The 17,690-nt window shown below is 44.2% G+C and overlaps 1 protein-coding gene across 1 annotated transcript in view; it reads right to left on the bottom strand.

The window, feature by feature from the left end:
* Positions 1–303: 303 nt before the first annotated feature.
* Positions 304–17,690, bottom strand: part of LOC146808873 (phospholipase A2 inhibitor and Ly6/PLAUR domain-containing protein-like) — a 93,796-nt gene continuing 76,409 nt past the window's right edge. Inside the window, exon 5 of the mRNA XM_085614795.1 lies at positions 304–497. Coding sequence (XP_085470921.1) covers positions 304–497 — 194 coding nt within the window. The remainder of the gene's footprint in view (positions 498–17,690) is intronic.

Raw genomic sequence — 17,690 nt, forward strand, 5'->3', positions numbered from 1 at the left:
TTGAATCAAGTGGTCTTTGTTTTGGATCCTTCAGTAAAGCTCAGGAGCTGTGGGAAAGATTTCATTTCAAAGTCATTGAAATTTAAGACAGAAAGTATTAACATGGGAAGTAAAGAAGGGATTATGATGAAATTCAAGTGAAATACAAAGTATTGAAACATTTTAGGAAGACATCTAAAGGCAAACAAAATAAGGTGCCTGCAGGAAGAACTCCAGAGAGCCATGGGCCTGTGAAGACATCTGCCTCATGTTTCACTGCAAACCAGTGTGGCAACCGATGAGCACCAGTGGTCCGCAAGAAGGTTAGAAGAACAGTCTCAGTGTAAGGAGCCCGCTAAGGGCTAGCAGAAAGACACTCTTGTGAAGGCAGATGCTTCCATTAGTGCAGGCCAGGTCAGTCACTATAGATGAATTTCCAATTGACTCTGATGTACTATTGAAGGTGCAGAAACTGGGCGTGGCACAACCACGGGTAGCAACCTTGGTAGTCAAGGACCCTGCAGAGAGAAAACAGAAGGCTTCATCAGAAAGCATGGTGGATTTTAAATATCTGCTCCATTATCATGTGCTCATGTCTACAGCTCGTCATTGGATCTTGACTCTCACCTAAGTGTTGTGATGTGTACTCCATCCATTCCTTCCGGCTGCACCCCACCTGTTTGATCAACCTGTACCCAAACTAACCCTTCCACCGGTCCTCAACAGGGTCTCCCGTCTGATCCTTCACCTGCGCTCAGTCTGTGTCGGCCACCTGCAGCCCATCTGGCTGTCCCATCTGCACCCCAAAGGTTCCCTTGGGTATGATGGTTGAGGGGATAAGCTGTCTCGCAGAGCTCCTCATGGACTATCCTTCACTAAACTTAGAAGCCCCACTGCCAGGCACCCATCAACCTTGTTCTTGCAATTTCCGTGGCAGGTGGATCTCTGAGTGCTACAGCCAGACAGCAAGCAACCATGGGGGTTATCCACAAGTACACTTCAGCGCAGCACCTCCCATCCAATGTGGACCCTACCACCAAATGCCAAATCTGCTGATGAAGTAGGACTCATGCTGCTGTGCCCAGTTTCCTTGAGCATAGTCTGCTTCGTGCAAGCCATCACCTATGCGCTTCCACTAGGTAGAGCATGATGGCTTCATCAGCTCTTGCTAATCAACCTGAATCCCGCTGGGATGGCCATCTCTACTGGAACCCTGACCTGTGATGGAAAAACACCAAGGCCCTCCTTTACAATGAATTGGCATAGGGCAGCACCACAAGCCTTTTTGCTGTGCAAATGCACTGTATTACATTCCTGGTTTTTTAGCCTGCATCGGCGCACAATTTGATGCAGATCACCAACACAGGCGCCCCTTATACCATTGTGCAAGGGTGCCTCCTTTTCAGGAGAGGCATTTTCCTCGTTCTATGTGTGCTGCAAAGTGCAGCACATATGGAAAGGGGAAAAAACGAGGAAAAAGAAAAACATTTCCCCTCGTTACTCCTGCTCTGGGGAGGCATACGTTTTTGGCACTGCCCCAAGTTTATGTAATTTTGTATATCTGGGGCAGTGACAAAATCCATGGATGTTGCATGAGAAAACCCACTGCAATGCCCTTGGAATGCCTCTTTGATACAGGGTTAGGCAAGGAAGCGCTTTGTGCTGCCTTGCCTTACTCCATATCTACGAGAACATGCACAGCCAAGCAGGGTGGCTTTGCGTCACCTCATAGATATGATTGTGAGGCCTGCGCCACCGGAACATCAAAAAATTTGAAACTCTGGCTGCTCATCCCTCTTGCATATAAGCCCTCAAATGCGCTCCCATGACAGGATGTTAACATTGGGATGCAGACATTGGCCACCACGCACAATAGTATCCATCCCACTTTACTATTACCAGTGTAAGGCGGAGTTACATGGCCTGAGTGCCAGACATATTTAGAAATATTTCAGCATCTAGGGCCAGATGTATGATGCCTTTTACCAGTCATAAATGGCCCATTGGGCCATTTGCGACCGGTAAAATCCTTGATTCAAATGTACCAACTCTATTTTGCAAGTCAGTTACCTATTACCGACTCGAAAAATAGGGTTGGCGCGACGTTACTAGGAAGGGGCATGCCAAGGGCATCGCTTCCTAATAGTGAGTTGCACTGGTATGTAGAAATGTTTTGCAACAATGAATGTGGTTGCAAAACATTTGCAGTTTACCACCAATTTCAAATTGGTGGTAAGCTATTCGCAAATGGGTTGGGGTCCCCAAGGGAACCAGTCCCCTTTGTGAATGGGGGCGCCAACATTTTTTCAGAGCAGGTAGTGGTCCCACGAACCACTGCACATTCTGAAAAAAATAAAAGAAAACTTAATTCTTTTTTTAAAAAGCAGCCACAGACATAGTGGTCTGCTGACACCAGCAGGCCACCATCCCTGTGAGTGCCGGCCAATCCCAATGGGTTGCAAAATGTGACCTCCCTTATGAATATTAATGAGGCAGGTTCCTTGAGACCCATTTGGAAATCACAAACAGTGTCTCATAAGCTGTTGTACATCAGGTTTTGTGACTGGAAATTGCGAGTCACTAAAAATTGCAATTTCCCAGATGGTCATACATCTAACCCTAGACAGCACAGCAAACTTTTACAGGACAGGATTTCCAATGTACTCTTGAGTGAGCTAGGGCGTTTAACTCATTTAGTGCCCACTGTGCCATCAGTTTTGAAATGAGAGCAAGTTGTCCCCCAATATGGCTACATGAATATTTGCCATAAACTTTACTCTTGGATGCAGCTTTTGCCATAAGAGATTTCAACTTTGACAGTCAGGTTGAACTAAGCAGTTTCTCAACCCAAAGCCAGTGATCTTCAATCTCTACAGTCTGTGCACATCTGTACATATATGTGTATCAATATCTATATATCTATAGATGGATGGATGGATGGATGGATGGATGGATAAAGAGATAGATAGATAGATAGATAGATAGATAGACAGACAGACAGACAGACAGACAGACAGACAGACAGACAGACAGACAGACAGACAGACAGACAGACAGACAGACAGACAGACAGATAGATAGACAGATAGATAGACAGATAGATAGATAGATAGATGTTAATGGTGTTCTTGACCCCAAGGAAATTCTAGCCCTCAAAGCAGGGCCTAGCAACATATGTCAGAAAGCCTTGTTAAAGTGACGCTGTGAAATCTGCAAGATTTCACTGCGTCACTTCTACGACGCCACTGCGTCAAAACCTTATGCCTCAAGCAGGCGTAAGGAGTGACGCAGCACAATAGAAATAGGCATTCCTGAGCAGTGCTGGAGTTGAGTCGTGCTTGCGACATGACTCCAGCAATGCGTTACCTGTACGCCAACAGATGTGTGATGTATCTGTCAATCCTTATGACACGGTGAGCTGCATTGTAAATGCGACGCATTCTTGGTGGCGCGAGCGTTATTTTGCGTGACGCAAGTAAACTGACACATCTCTGCTATAATGCAGAGATGCGTCATTTTCTTGTAAATCTGACCCTTGCATTTTAAAAAAGTGAGGCTGAAGTCAGCTGCATGCATTTAAACTTGCAGTTTCAAAAACCTATGTCTGCATATCTCTTATTAGGAGATGAGTAGAAAAATCATTCGTGCAGCATGGGCACTTTATTACATATACTGCACTGGTACATTTCATAAGCTGTCATATTTTCTGTTTTTAAGCAACCCACCTGTGTTGGTGCACATATTCTATTTCATGCAGTTGAGACCCCTCAGGCTCACAGGGACCCTTCACACCTACTCCCTCTGGCATCTGACAAAGCTTTCTATATTTAATAACCTTCCTGATCTCCAGGCCCTTTCCCTGAGAATCCTTCATGCCACCAGAAGTTCCTGAATGTTGCTTGCTTTGAAGGGAATTAATTGTGAAGAAGGATCCAGTGGAAGCACACAGACCTATAAAGAGTGGTGTTCTGCTTGATTCTAAAGTGGTCAAAGAAGTTTAGCTTTGGGAGGATTTTGGAGAGAAGGAATCTTGGACCAAACACAGTCCTTTATTTTGTAAAACTGAAGAATAACACATTATGGGGCTGCTTTTGCCATCAACTACATGGGTGAGAAGGGCGGCGGATAACTTTACTGCAGGATAGTATGGATGTGTGTCACAATTTTAGCTGGACCCATTTGGGAAAACTCTCCAATCACAGATAGGTCTGTCTTATAAATTCCCCTGTACCCCCTGATAGAATGGTGGAGAGACTGACTACAGCTTTGTCCTAAATTTCTGCAAATAAAAATGCTTCCAAGAGGTCTAGGGGAGATGAACCCTTGCTTCGAGGGGAGCTGGCCCATTGCTAATTTAAAGGGATAAGAGGGTCCAGTTGGGTCTAAAAGGAGCCTGCCTGCTGTGGAGCTTCTTTCTCAATGGATGTAAATGTTTAATAATAATAATATCTTCTTTATTCGTTTTTTTACAATTTTAAAAACCATAAAAGAACAATTGTTTAGATGATACAATACAGAATAAACAAAACATACTAATCTTAAAAAAAGATGGTTAAAACTAATCAAATATCATATCATATAGCTTTAAACCAAGGATTTACATAGTTTCGTTTCGTCAACATAGACTAAAATCAGACTCCAAATTAGAGGTTATTCCTATGTTTCACAATACATCTTAGAAAGTTGAGGACATGATAACAGATCAATTCAGAGTCTAACATTTGAAGACGTAGCATCGCCGGGCGACATTGTCTTAATCCCCATCGCTTTAATACAGGTAGTAACCAGACCTTCCTATGTGAATGATAAAATTTACAAAACAGAATAGTATGTAAATTTGACTGTGTTGATACTTCATCACAAGGACAAAGAGTGGGAATCGAATCCCAACTATTTCTATCGGGGAAAGAAACTAATCTGAATAAAGAATCTAATCTGAATTTTGTCAGCAACATTCTATGATAGGTGCTAAACTGTATTGTCAGATATGGTTGAATGGAGTAAGTGATCTGAATCAGATTGGCATGAATGGCCGATGGTTTTGTTGCCACAGAGGTCAACCTCAAGGACTCCAAATGCATTAACGCCAATTTTTTCAGCACTCTCTTAGGGATTTCAATAATTTTTTTAGGGTCGGAATAATATTTCTCCAAGCCAAGGTCCTTGAGGAAATTTCTTACATAGCATAACCATTTTATTTTTACAGAATGATCTATGGTCATTGAGTCCATCAAAATTTCCTGCGAAAGGACATTATTATCGGACGTCCAAATACGTCTCCAGAGCAATAGGGGCTGAATTCTTATCAGATCCTCGAGATAGAGAATTCCAAGCTCCAAATGGAGAGCGTATACTGAGGTGCTCGTTGGTACGGCTAAAAGAAATCTCAGGAAATTATTTTCAGCAACCTGAAGGGCGCTGACCTCTACGGATCCCCACACTCCGGCTCCGTAGAGGGCAATCGCCTGGCATTTAGCTAAGTAGATTTTTAAAAGCTCCACTGGGGGCCTTTTCCCTAGTCTCTGTGAGAAACTTATCAGGGACATTATAGCTCTCTTAAACAGATGACATCTGGCCTCTACTGCTGCTCTCCAGTTGAGCCCGTCGTCAATCATTATCCCCAGGTAGCAATACTTCGTAGTCACCTCCAATTTTTGATCTTTGAGAAAGATGTTCTTTACTCGCTTCTTTTTTCGCCCGGCTACCATAACAAATGTTTTTTTGACATTGACTTGTAAGTCCAGACCACCCATAAACTCGACATATCTATTTAGGGAAATCTGCAGTTCGCATGGGGTGCGGGCCAAAATGACCACGTCGTCCGAGTAGAGCAAGGCAGGGATCAAACGCCGTTTTACCCGAGGTAGGTCCAAAGCCCCCCTCATCATCTCCACCTCCAAACCATTTGTATACAAGGAGAAGAGGAAGGGGGCGAGGACACACCCCTGCCTGACTCCTCGCTCCACTCCGAAAGGCGCGGTCAATTCACCCTTCGTACCAAAACGCACCCTTGCAGAGGCCCCAGAATATAACTCTCTCATAAAATCTACGAGAGGGGGGTCCACACCCATATGTGTCAGGATGTTCCAGAGTTTTATATGTGAGACACAGTCAAAGGCGGCAGATAAATCTACATACACCATATAAACTGTTTCTTTTTTTGCTTGGCAATATTTTCCCAGGATCAAACTAAGATTAAGGGCCTGCTCCACCGTTCCAAACCCCTCCCGAAATCCAAATTGTAGATCTGAAATAATGTTTCCCTCCTCAGCCCACTGCCAGAGTCGTTCGAAGACAACTCTACCAACCACTTTACCTAGCGAGTCCAAAAGGGAAATGGGACGATAACAGTTAACATCCTGGCGGTCTCCTTTTTTAAAAATTGGGACCATAATTGACTTTGTCCAAGAATCAATCAGGCCCACTTTTGCCGCTGCAGTGCATACTCTTGTTATGATGGGGGTCCAGAGGTCCGGATTAAATTTAAACAGGTCTACTGGGACCCCATCAGGGCCTGGGGCTTTCCCACTCTTACTTGCATTCAAGGCCGCTAAAACTTCGGTGATATTGAAAAATAGGGAAATGGGCTAATCAACATTTGGGAGAAAATGTTCTGATCCTTTGCTAACAGTTACTGTGTTTTTAAAAATTTTAGAGAAGTGTGCCACCCACGTAACTTCATCAATGGCCACTTCTATCTTAGGGCTGTCTGAATCCAAAAGATATGGTGTTTTGACAGTGCGCCAAAAAGCCAAACTATTCTTTGATACAGCACTGGAGTGTAAATCATCCCATAATTTCTTTTTTAATTCAATGATTCTTTGCTTTCGTGCAGAAAGATATTGGCGCCTTAGCAATTGGATCGTTTCTGGGACTCTAACTGTTTTTTTTAATTCCTTTTTTAAATTAGCTAGGGCCATAGTGCAGGAATGGTTAAACCAGCCTTTATTAGTTGAGGGTGGCCTCCTTGATGTTGTGGTGAGAAGTTCCTTGATCTTCTCTAATATTTGTATAAAATTAGTTAAAACTTCTTCGTCAGATAGCGCTAGATCGAGGCAATTGATTATATTTATGTATGCCTCTTTTACCAATTTCCCCATAATTACCTCTGGATTGATCGTCTCCCACTTCAATGCGTACCCGTTTGTCCTGCCTAGCTCCAATTTATTTTGTGCGAGAGTTGTCGCTATTGCGCCCATTTCAGGTTGTCCCTTTATTCGTTGTATTTCTGATCTGAGAGTAGAATGGTCACTAACAGTGTTTAACAACACCTCACAGGACCCCACTCGAGGAGACAATCCTGACGAGAGGAGGATATAGTCTACTGTCGTACTATGGCCCCTGCCCACGTACGTTGGTTGTAGGAGGTTTGACCCTGGAATTGGTTCGTTTACTATTTCAAGTTTTAAATCCAATAACATATTATTCATAGCAGTCCCCACTTTACTATGAGTAAAGTGCATAATAGGAGCGTTATCTTCGTCCACAATTCCACATCTATTTTTCCCGACATGCGGACATGGATGTATGTTTAAATCTCCGTCACATATGAAGTGAACTGGCCCTTTACCAATTATAGAATTATTTCTCAATTTCTCCTTGATTTTGCTAATAAGAGACAAAAATTGAACATCCTCGAGATTGTTATACAAATTAAGCAAGAGGATGGGCTCGGTTTTATTGAGAAGGAGCTTTAATAGTTGGAAGTTTGTGTCCGACGCAACCAACGATGTTTTAAGATCAGTTACTGTGTTGGCAATATATGTGGTCAGCCCCCCCTTTGGTCTGCCAATACCTCCTCCCAAAGCTGACGTAAAATACGTTTGAAACCCATGGATGTGAAGCTCCGTTAGAGACCAGGTCTCCTGTAGACATATAATTTTCCCCAGTTCCAGGAAATATGCTATCGAGCCATCTTCGATTTTGGAACGAAGCCCCGCTATGTTCCAAAAAAGAATAGATAACGGATGCGATTCTACGTTAGTCACTATTTCTTGAATTGAGCAGTCCATTGTGGCATTGGATATTGAGTGGGATGAACTGTGGTTGGTGACTTTAGATGGAATTGATAGTCAGTCAACCATCTCAAGGATACTGAATCTATTGTCCGTTGGGATCCCAAACCAGGTTTCCCTTTGCGTTGGCTCTCTATTGGACATCCGCTGTTGGTGGACGCCCCATTCATCTCTTCCTCCGCCCCAAAATCGAGGCCCTGGTATGTGCCGATAATCACCATGCTCACGGGAACGAGAGCCCACTGTTTTCCATTGGTTAGGATAATTGTCGTGAGCTGGGGCTGTTGTTACCCAGGGAGGAGCATTGATGGTAGGAACCTCCCTAAAGAACCTCGAGGGATAGAAAAAGGAGAGTCGCCTAGTTCCTATTTCACCACAGGTGTTTGGAAACTCCCAAGAGCATATATAATCCGCCACCCTGGGGTACAGACTCCCGGTATTGTTTTCCTACTATTTCCCACCCAAGGGGTTCTACGGACCATCAGAATCCTAGATGACCCGGGTTCAGTGATGGGGCGATTATTGTTTAACCAGAACTGAACCTTGTTTTTCAGCGACCAAGTAGATTCCACAACATGATCTTCTAGCTCGGGTACACCAACCATAACTACAACGTATGGACTTGCTTCTGGTGGCAAGTCTACCGCCAATCTACTTTTAGGGCCCTTCGTATCGGCTGTGCTGGAAACAGTTGTTGCTATTTTGGGAGCCTGCTTGTTTAGGATCGAAGTGTTTGTTTGGTGCAATGTTTTTTTTTCCCTAAGGGAGGGAATTTTAGAACGTATAGTTGGTACTCCCGGGATATTAACCTGGAGAGAATTTATATTGGAGTTAACAATAGGTTCTTCTGCACTCTCTCTGATAAGTACTTCGGGGGGTTGTAGTTTAAAGGGGGAGTCTGTTGGGGCAGTTTTGTGTTTATTATTATGCATATGTGGCACCTTTTGAGGGGGTGGTTTGGTTCCTCTCTTTTTTTTATCCCCTAGTACTTGTTTAGGTTTCATAATGTTAACGAGAAGCTGTAATTGTTGCTCCATCTGGGACAATCTTAATTCAAGTGGTGCAATGGCGATTTATAAGACCTCTGCTATGTTGTTTATTGAAAGTGGGTTTACATTGTCCCTTTGCGTATTACTAGGTGGGGAATGAATAGGGTTTACTACGCTAAGAGAGTCTGAATTGTCATATATGGACTTATTAATAGCTGAGTTGTCAGAAGGGAGATTGTCTTGTAGAGGTGTTGTTAGTTTTACTTCATGTTGGATACTAGAATCATGATGAATCGGATTTTTAGGGTTTATCCTTCTTTTCCTAATCGCTCCCTCTCTCCTCCCTCTGATAATCCTTGTTTCGTCTGGAGTTATTTCGGGAATTAATTCTGGGGTCCTTTCTAGGTCCAGGCTTAATTGAAAATCAGAAAGATGTGAGGCCGATAGATCTACGTTATTTGGGAGACTTCTCTTACCCATGGGAGTCGTCCCACACCCCCTAATTTGCTGGACCTCGGGGGTTTTTGCGTTTTTCAAATTTCCCATGGACGACCTCTTTGCCAGTGCAAGATCTAAAGACACCCTGCCTTCTATTAGACTAATGCTTTGGTCAATAAAATGATTTGCCTTGGCAATAAAGTCATCCATAGGACCTAGGCATTTTCCCCCACCTCCCTTTACTTTGGTTTTACTTCCTCTCGTAAGAACCATATCCACAATCACCCAATACAGTTATTCGCCAACTAATAATAATATTAAAAATATTAAACCAGGCTATACAGGACTCTCATACACAAAGAATGACTTGGTGATCGGTGGAGTTCGGAAGGAGCGGTTCACAGACAATCTCGTTGTTAGGGACGGGGCCCGGTCCGGTCTCTTCCGTTCTCTGACGGCCTCAGACCTTTGCCCGGGCTTAGCCCCGGGCGCTCCCGCGCGCTCCCGCGTCGCTCCCGCGTCGCTGGAATGAACTTCCTTAAATAGGAGGGGGGTATAGGTACGGGGGCGTGTCAGCCCAGGTGGAAGCAATTGGGCACGCAGGGACTCCTGGACAATGGAGTCCCCTGCAGCTCGCAGCCCTGTTTGCTACCGCTCACCCCGCTTGGTTCAACCCTGTTCCAGACCACCCTTACGGTGTTGAGAGGGCGCTGCAGGACCCGCACAGCGGGTCCGGCGAGTTGCTGGCGCTGACAAGGGCACAAAGGAGTCACGCTGTAATTCCCACGTCGAACTGGCAGCAAAGGTAAATCCCAGGCAAACAAGGTTTTGGCTCAGTTTTAATCAAGCTGCTATGCAGGGGGGCGTGTCGAACAGGGAGGGCAGCCCAGGTGGAAGCAATTGGGCACGCAGGGACTCCTGGACAATGGAGTTCCCTGCAGCTCGCAGCCCTGTTTGCTACCGCTCACCCCGCTTGGTTCAACCCTGTTCCAAACCACCCTTACAGTGTTGAGAGGGCGCTGCGGGACCCGCGCAGCGGGTCCGGCGAGTTGCTGGCGCTGACAAGGGCACAAAGGAGTCACGCTGTAATTCCCACGTCGAACTGGCAGCAAAGGTAAATCCCAGGCAAACAAGGTTTTGGCTCTGTTTTAATCAAGCTGCTATGCAGGGGGGCGTGTCGGACAGGGAGAGCAGCCCAGGTGGAAGCAATTGGGCACGCAGGGACTCCTGGACAATGGAGTCCCCTGCAGCTCGCAGCCCTGTTTGCTACCACTCACCCCGCTTGGTTCAACCCTGTTCCAGACCACCCTTACGGTGTTGAGAGGGCGCTGCGGGACCCGCGCAGCGGGTCCAGCGAGTTGCTGGCGCTGACAAGGGCACAAAGGAGTCTCGCTGTAATTCCCACGTCGAACTGGCAGCAAAGGTCAATCCCAGGCAAACAAGGTTTTGGCTCTGTTTTAATCAAGCTGCTATGCAGGGGGGCGTGTCGAACAGGGAGAGCAGCCCAGGTGGAAGCAATTGGGCACGCAGGGACTCCTGGACAATGGAGTCCCCTGCAGCTCGCAGCCCTGTTTGCTACCGCTCACCCCGCTTGGTTCAACCCTGTTCCAGACCACCCTTAAGGTGTTGAGAGGGCGCTGCGGGACCCGCGCAGAGGGTCCGGCGAGTTGCTGGCGCTGACAAGGGCACAAAGGAGTCACGCTGTAATTCCCACGTCGAACTGGCAGCAAAGGTAAATCCCCCTGTGTAAATGTCCTTTTTAACACTTGAACCCATGATCTGGTGCCCTAGAAGCATTCCCTGGAAATATGGAGGAGACTTTTGAAACACCTTGGGAAATATTTCAAAACTAAACTTACACGTCTGGACATTGTGTACCATTGTCTACTTTATACACCAGCACATTTGCTGCTTGTTAGAAATTGGGTTTCTATTTGGCAGACGTTTGTACCCTGTCCATGTAGGAACCCCAGTCCTACTCAGGGTAAGTCAGATACACACCATAAATTAACCTGTGCTCACCCTCTGGTAGCTTGGCACAGAGCAGACAAGCTTTGCTTAAGAGTCAATGTATTTTTGCAACATTTCAAACAGTAACACAGTGAAAGCATCACAAAAAGACTCCACATCAGTTTAAAAAAATGGATTATGATTTTATAAAAAAACAAGACTAAAATGACTGAAACTCAATGAGTAGAAGTCGAGATATATATTTATAAAGATTAAAATTAAAAAATAGCGCTTAGAAGCAATAAGCTCCTATGGGGTTTTCTGGGCATGCTGGACATAGTAATTTACACAGGCAGCATATATTGTGGAAACAATTAATACCATCATGATTGTTATCATTCACCCTTATAGAAGCTGTATAGGTTTCTTCACACAACGCACAACTAACTTGGACATCAATGGTGTCCTGTTATGGCGCGAACGGGTCACTTTCTCAGTATTTCAGCTTAGAATTCACATACACGAGGTCTACAATCTCTATCTACATTCAGTTTTTCATTTTTCTTCTTTTTCTTTTTCTGGTGATTGGACTTTTTTCACATTTTGGTTCACCTACCTTCATGATCCACAGTCAGTTCATAGATTTACACGCTACAAAATGGCTGACATTTTTTTAAGTAAGATTTGATACTTGCAGTCCGCTCTCTATTTTTACCACAATGACGCAAAAAGTGACAAAATAGATAGTCCAACCCACATGATTCATTGCACGGTTTGACTTTGGCATTTTAGGAAGCACAATGTTTCTTGGAGACCGGCAATGTAAGTAATTTTAAGCCATTGTACACGTAGTGAATGTTTAATAATCTGGTCGTTTGTAATTCTCATTACGCCTTTACTGACCATGCAATACTTTACAGATACTTTCACATGCACCAAGGGTGCCCAAGCACAAATTAAGCTGAGTCTTCATTTGCCTTCTGGCAACACGACCCCTGAAGGTTTATTTTCGACCTGCTAAAGCACCATAAGCTGCATAGTCCCGACTTCGCTCACGTTTGGTGAGTCTCATTAATTTTCCCCCAGGTGTAAATCTTACATCACTCTGACATATGTAGCTGACATTAGTTTTGGTCTTACAGCTTGCCAGCAACTCGTTTTTATTGAAGTTCAGGACACATGCTTGGATTATTATTATGAAAGCCAACAGCTATATTTAGTTCATTACACGCCCACAGCTCATTGATTGCACACGAGTCATTCACCGGGTGTGTTGATATCTTTCTCAGTCTCTTGTGGGCTTCAATCTTGTTATTTGGCACAGTAACCTCACCGTACGTCCAACAACTCACTCTAATTAAACAACGTTGTAGCTCTTTACCCTCCTCGATAATGAAGGGCCTTTTTTCATTCTTTTTGAAGAATACAACCTAATATCTTTCATTTCAGTTAATTCCTCATTGCGATAAACTTCTCTGTACATTTTATTGATAGATTACCCCTGAAGAAGGGTGCCAATATCACCCGAAATGCATTGGGATTAGTTACGAATTGTATCTTTACTGGCTTTAATTTACCAGATGGACTGTAGGACCTCAATCTGTAATTGGATTTTCACCAGAAGAGAGAATAAAAGAGAAGCACATCTTCAACAAGGACTTCAGATTTGTTCACAGCATCATGTTTTGAATACATGAAACAGATTAATCCTGTGACGCTTATGTATAATCATTGTTTTGTTCTTTCTGTTACTCTATTATACAATTCGATAAATTGATAACACACACTCATTCTCGAGTGTCACAGGTTGTGCATAGCCTCACTAGAACATTTTGCTCTAGTTTGTATTTCTTCAATAGATTAGGTGGCAGGGTAGAACCACCCCAGGCATTGCACATCAAGCTAGTTCACACAGTGACATAAGTGGTTTAGTTTGTTCACAGGATTACCCAGAGTGCACGCTTAGCTGGCATTATCTATTTATCTTTATAAAAATGGCATTTCTAAAATAGTGATAATAAATTCAACTTTGCCAGCAAAGAGGATCTATCATTCCTATTCCAATGATATGTAGCATGATAGAGCTACTCCTTCTCAATCAGGAATTACAGCTTATAAGTGTAATAAGGAATTCTGAATGTTAACCCAGGAGAAGGGTAGGCCTCACAGTAATGAAAAACTAATTTTGGTGTTTTTCACTACCAGGACATGCACATTTATCAATACGTGTTCTGCCTTTTCATGACACAGCACCCTGCTTTATGGGCTACCTGGGGACTACCATAGGGGGCAACTTAAATATAACAAAAGGGGACTTTAAGGCTTGGCAATGGCTTTTACATGTCCGTGTGACATTGTAGTAATACTGCACACACAGGCTCTGCAGTGGGAGGCGTGAGACATGTTTAAAGTGCTACTTGTGTGGGTGGCACAATCAGTGCTGCAGGCTCACTAGTAGCAGTTAATTTATGGCCCTGAGCACATGTAGTACACTCTACTAGGGACTTATAGATAAATTAAATATGCAAATTGTGGATAGTCAATCAAACCATGTTTTAGGGGAGAAGCATGTGCACTTAAACACTGGTTGGCAGTGGTAAAGTGCTCAGAGTCATAAGGCCAACAAAAAAAATCAGCAAAATGCTGAGGCAAACAGTGTGAGGAAGAGCACCCTAAGACTGTTAGGTCTAACACTGTAGTAAGTTTGTAAAGGATAATATTTTACCATAAACTATTCCCCTATAAAAAAAACTTTTTCTGGGGAGCACTGCTTTGTTTCAATGGTACAAATGAATTCACTACTGACTCTGATTGTTCATCATGCCAATCACAACTAGCCCATTGCTTCTAACTTAAAATGTTGTCCACATCATTTGAATAACTCCTGAACTCCAGATTAGTTATCCTCCTTTCTGTGTCACGTTAATCATTAAAGTTTATTCTTTTTAAGTAAATTGGTTTTGGAATAGTTTTTTTTCTTTATTTCCTAAATGTAATGTTGTTTTCAATCAATCAATCAATCAATCAACTTTATTCGGTGCATAAACCCTAAAAGTAGAACAATCAATAGGTTAAAACCAATAAATAGTATACATAAAACACCAGAGATCAAACCATTTAAAAATGCAAAGATCGACATTATATAGCAAACATGTCTTTCTTGTACCAGGCTAAAACCAGTTCTTATATTGTCTATTTCACTATACATGAAATATGATTTAGCATTTGTACACCTCAAAGTCCTAGTCTTCCCACAGTCTATTTTTGATTTCATCTAAGTATAGTTCTACGGTGCATCTACACCAAATGGCTCAGAATGCTTTAGCAACTTTGCCCTTATGCTCCAGCTCCACTGGATATATTTCACTACTACCCAGACAGTTGGTTCTTTTGTCTCGCAAGATCCTTAGCACCATTAGAAATTGCCTAGCCCTCAATTGTTTGCAGATAGGGAGAATCCAGGACATCTGACTTAGATTTCCATTTTGCACAGAAAGACTGCAAAGGAAGTGTGCCATGTCTAAATCTGACATACAGTTGCCTAGCCAAGGTGGCCTTAATATAATTTTAAATATTTTTGCACATGCTATGGGATTTTAGATCTAAAAAGTGAACTCTTAAAGCTCCTTGTCTGCTATTGCTCATCTCAAGTGTCCATTTATGAGCCCAAAAAGCTTCTTTGAGTGCTTCCATGGAAGGGAGCGGGAGACAATCGTAATCAGTACAGAGTTTCTCAAAGCCAATTTGGGAGAGTATTTCTCTAATCAACCAAAATCCAGTAGATCCTATGGTTCTTATCAAGTTCAACTATCTCTTGTAAGACATTATAGGATTCCACTAGGGCAGATAATGACTTGTGCCTTATCCAAAATGTGACTGGTCTTAACTGTGCTTTGTGGATAATCTGTTTTACACCCGGATCCCAACGTAGGGGCAACAGGGGCATGTTCTTCTGAAGCTCAATCAAAGATTTTAGAAAGTTATTCTCGACTTTTCCCTGACTGTATAGACCTGAAAAACCCCACAGCTCTGTTCCAAAAAGGGCACTGCCTTCCGCCTTCACATTATAGTCTTCCAGAGCGGGTAGGATTGGCCTGGTTTTAGACTCCCAATACAGTCTCTGTATCCCTGATATATGATGACATACATTCATACTACTTTTCGTCCTCTGGGAAGACCAAAGAATGTTATGGGTAAAACGAATGCCAAAATAGTCAAATTCTGGGACTCTTTCAAGTTTTGTACCCTCTAACGTAATGGTACCTCTAAATGTCTTGTGTCAATTAATGGTCAGGAATTTAGTTTCGAGTGATTTATAATTAACCCTATTTCTGCACAAAACTTTACAAAACTATCTACCAGCATCTGTAGACCCATTGGGGTCATTAGACACCAGCAGAGTATCATCTGCGAACAACAGCATGGGGATTTTCTTCCCTGCAATCCTTGGAGCATCACTGTCAAGATTTTACAGATGGAACACAACATTATTAAGGTATAAGGAGAATAAAGTTGGGGCAAGTATACCACCTTGACGGACACCTCTAGGAGTTGATATTTGATTTGTTAGCTCTCCCTGGGAGCTCCATCTGACCTGTGAATATGTGTGTTGATGCAGTCTCACTATAACATTCAATAGCTCGGCAGGGACCCATTCTGTTGTAGCACCACTCATAGGGACCAAATCAAATAAGTCCACAAACACCATGTAGAGTTGGGACTTTTGGAGGACAACCATTTTCCAATAAATCGCCGATAGTCTGAAGGCCTGATCTATGGTACTAATACCACTACAAAATCCTGTTTGCAGGTTTGACTTGGCCTCGGTCTCATAAAACCACTTTTGAAGTCTCAATAAAATTTGTCTACTAAAAACTTTTTGTGTAGCATCAATCAATCAATCATTTGTAGAGAGCACTACTCACCCGTGAAGGTCTCAAGGCGCTGAGGGGAGAGGGGTGCAGTTACTGCTCGAACAGCCAGGTCTTGAGAAATCTCCTGAAGGTCAGCAGGTCCTGGGTCTGTCGCAGCTGTGTGGGGAAGGTTTTCCGTGTGTTGGCGGCAAGGTAGGAGAAGGATCTGCCGCCGGTGGAGGCCCTGTGGATGCGTGGGACGGTGGCAAAGGCGAGGTCAGCGGAGCGAAGCTGGCGGTTTGGGTTGTAGAAGATGAGACGTTTGTTGAGGTATGCTGGTCCAGCATTGAGGAGTGCTTTGTGGGCATGGGTGAGGAGCTTGTAAGTGATCCTCTCGTTGACTGGGAGCCAGTGCAGGTCTTTCAGGTGGGCAGAGATGTGGGTGTGGTGGGGTATGTCGAGGATGAGGCGTGCGGAGGCGTTTTGTATGCATTGGAGTCTCTTTTGGAGTTTGGCCGTGGTTCCTGCGTAGAGGGTGTTACCGTAGTCCAGTCTGATGCTGACGAGGGCCTCTGTCACCGTCCTTCTGGTTCTGATGGGGATCCATCTGTAGATCTTGGGGAGCATGCAGAGGGTGTTGAAGCAGGAGGAGGAGACTGCGTTAACTTGCTGGGTCATTGAGAGCGATGAGGCCAGGATGAACCCCAGGTTGCGTGCGTGGTCGGTGGGTGTGGGTGTGGCTTCCTGTCTGTGTGTCTGTTTGAGGGTTTTCTGATTGGGGCGAGAGTGTTGGTGCAGCCGTCGACCCATTGCCTGAGGTTGCTGGCGGCTGTGTCGGTGGTGTCTGTTGGTGGGTCTCGGGTGAGGGCGATGATGAGCTGGTCTTCGGTGACCTTGTTCCAGCTGCGGTAGGGGATCCGTTGCGGGTGGTGATGTGTGGCTGGTTTTTTGAAGGTGAAGTGGACGCATCGGTGGTCGCTCCAGTGGAGTTCGATGGTGTGGCTGAAGGTGACGTGGTTGCTGGCGGAGAGGATGGGGTCGAGCGTGTGTCCGGCGGTGTGGGTGGGGTTCGTGACGAGCTGTTTGAGTCCAAGGTTGCCAAGGTTATCGAGCAGAGCGACAGAGTTGCTGTCGTCGGTGTTCTCGAGGTGGAAATTTAGGTCTCCGAGGAGGATATAGTCTGTGGATGCCAGAGCGTACGTGTTCACAATGTCAGAGATGCCGTCGATGAACTGTGCCTATAATTTAGGGACAAGATCCTATCACCCTTTTTATATATATTGGAACTATCTTGGCACCCTTCCAGCTGCCAGGTATTTTGGCCCCTTCAAGTATAGCATTTGACAGAGTGTTGATATTCATTGCCCAATTCTCTGGGTCCCAACAAAATATGCCACCAGGGACTTTGTCCGGACATGCCGCTTTTCCCACAGCGAGACACTTAATTGCTGCTAAGGTTTCATCAT

This window comes from Triturus cristatus, chromosome 7 (genome assembly GCF_964204655.1).
Source record: "Triturus cristatus chromosome 7, aTriCri1.1, whole genome shotgun sequence".
In the NCBI taxonomy this organism is placed as follows: domain Eukaryota; kingdom Metazoa; phylum Chordata; class Amphibia; order Caudata; family Salamandridae; genus Triturus; species Triturus cristatus.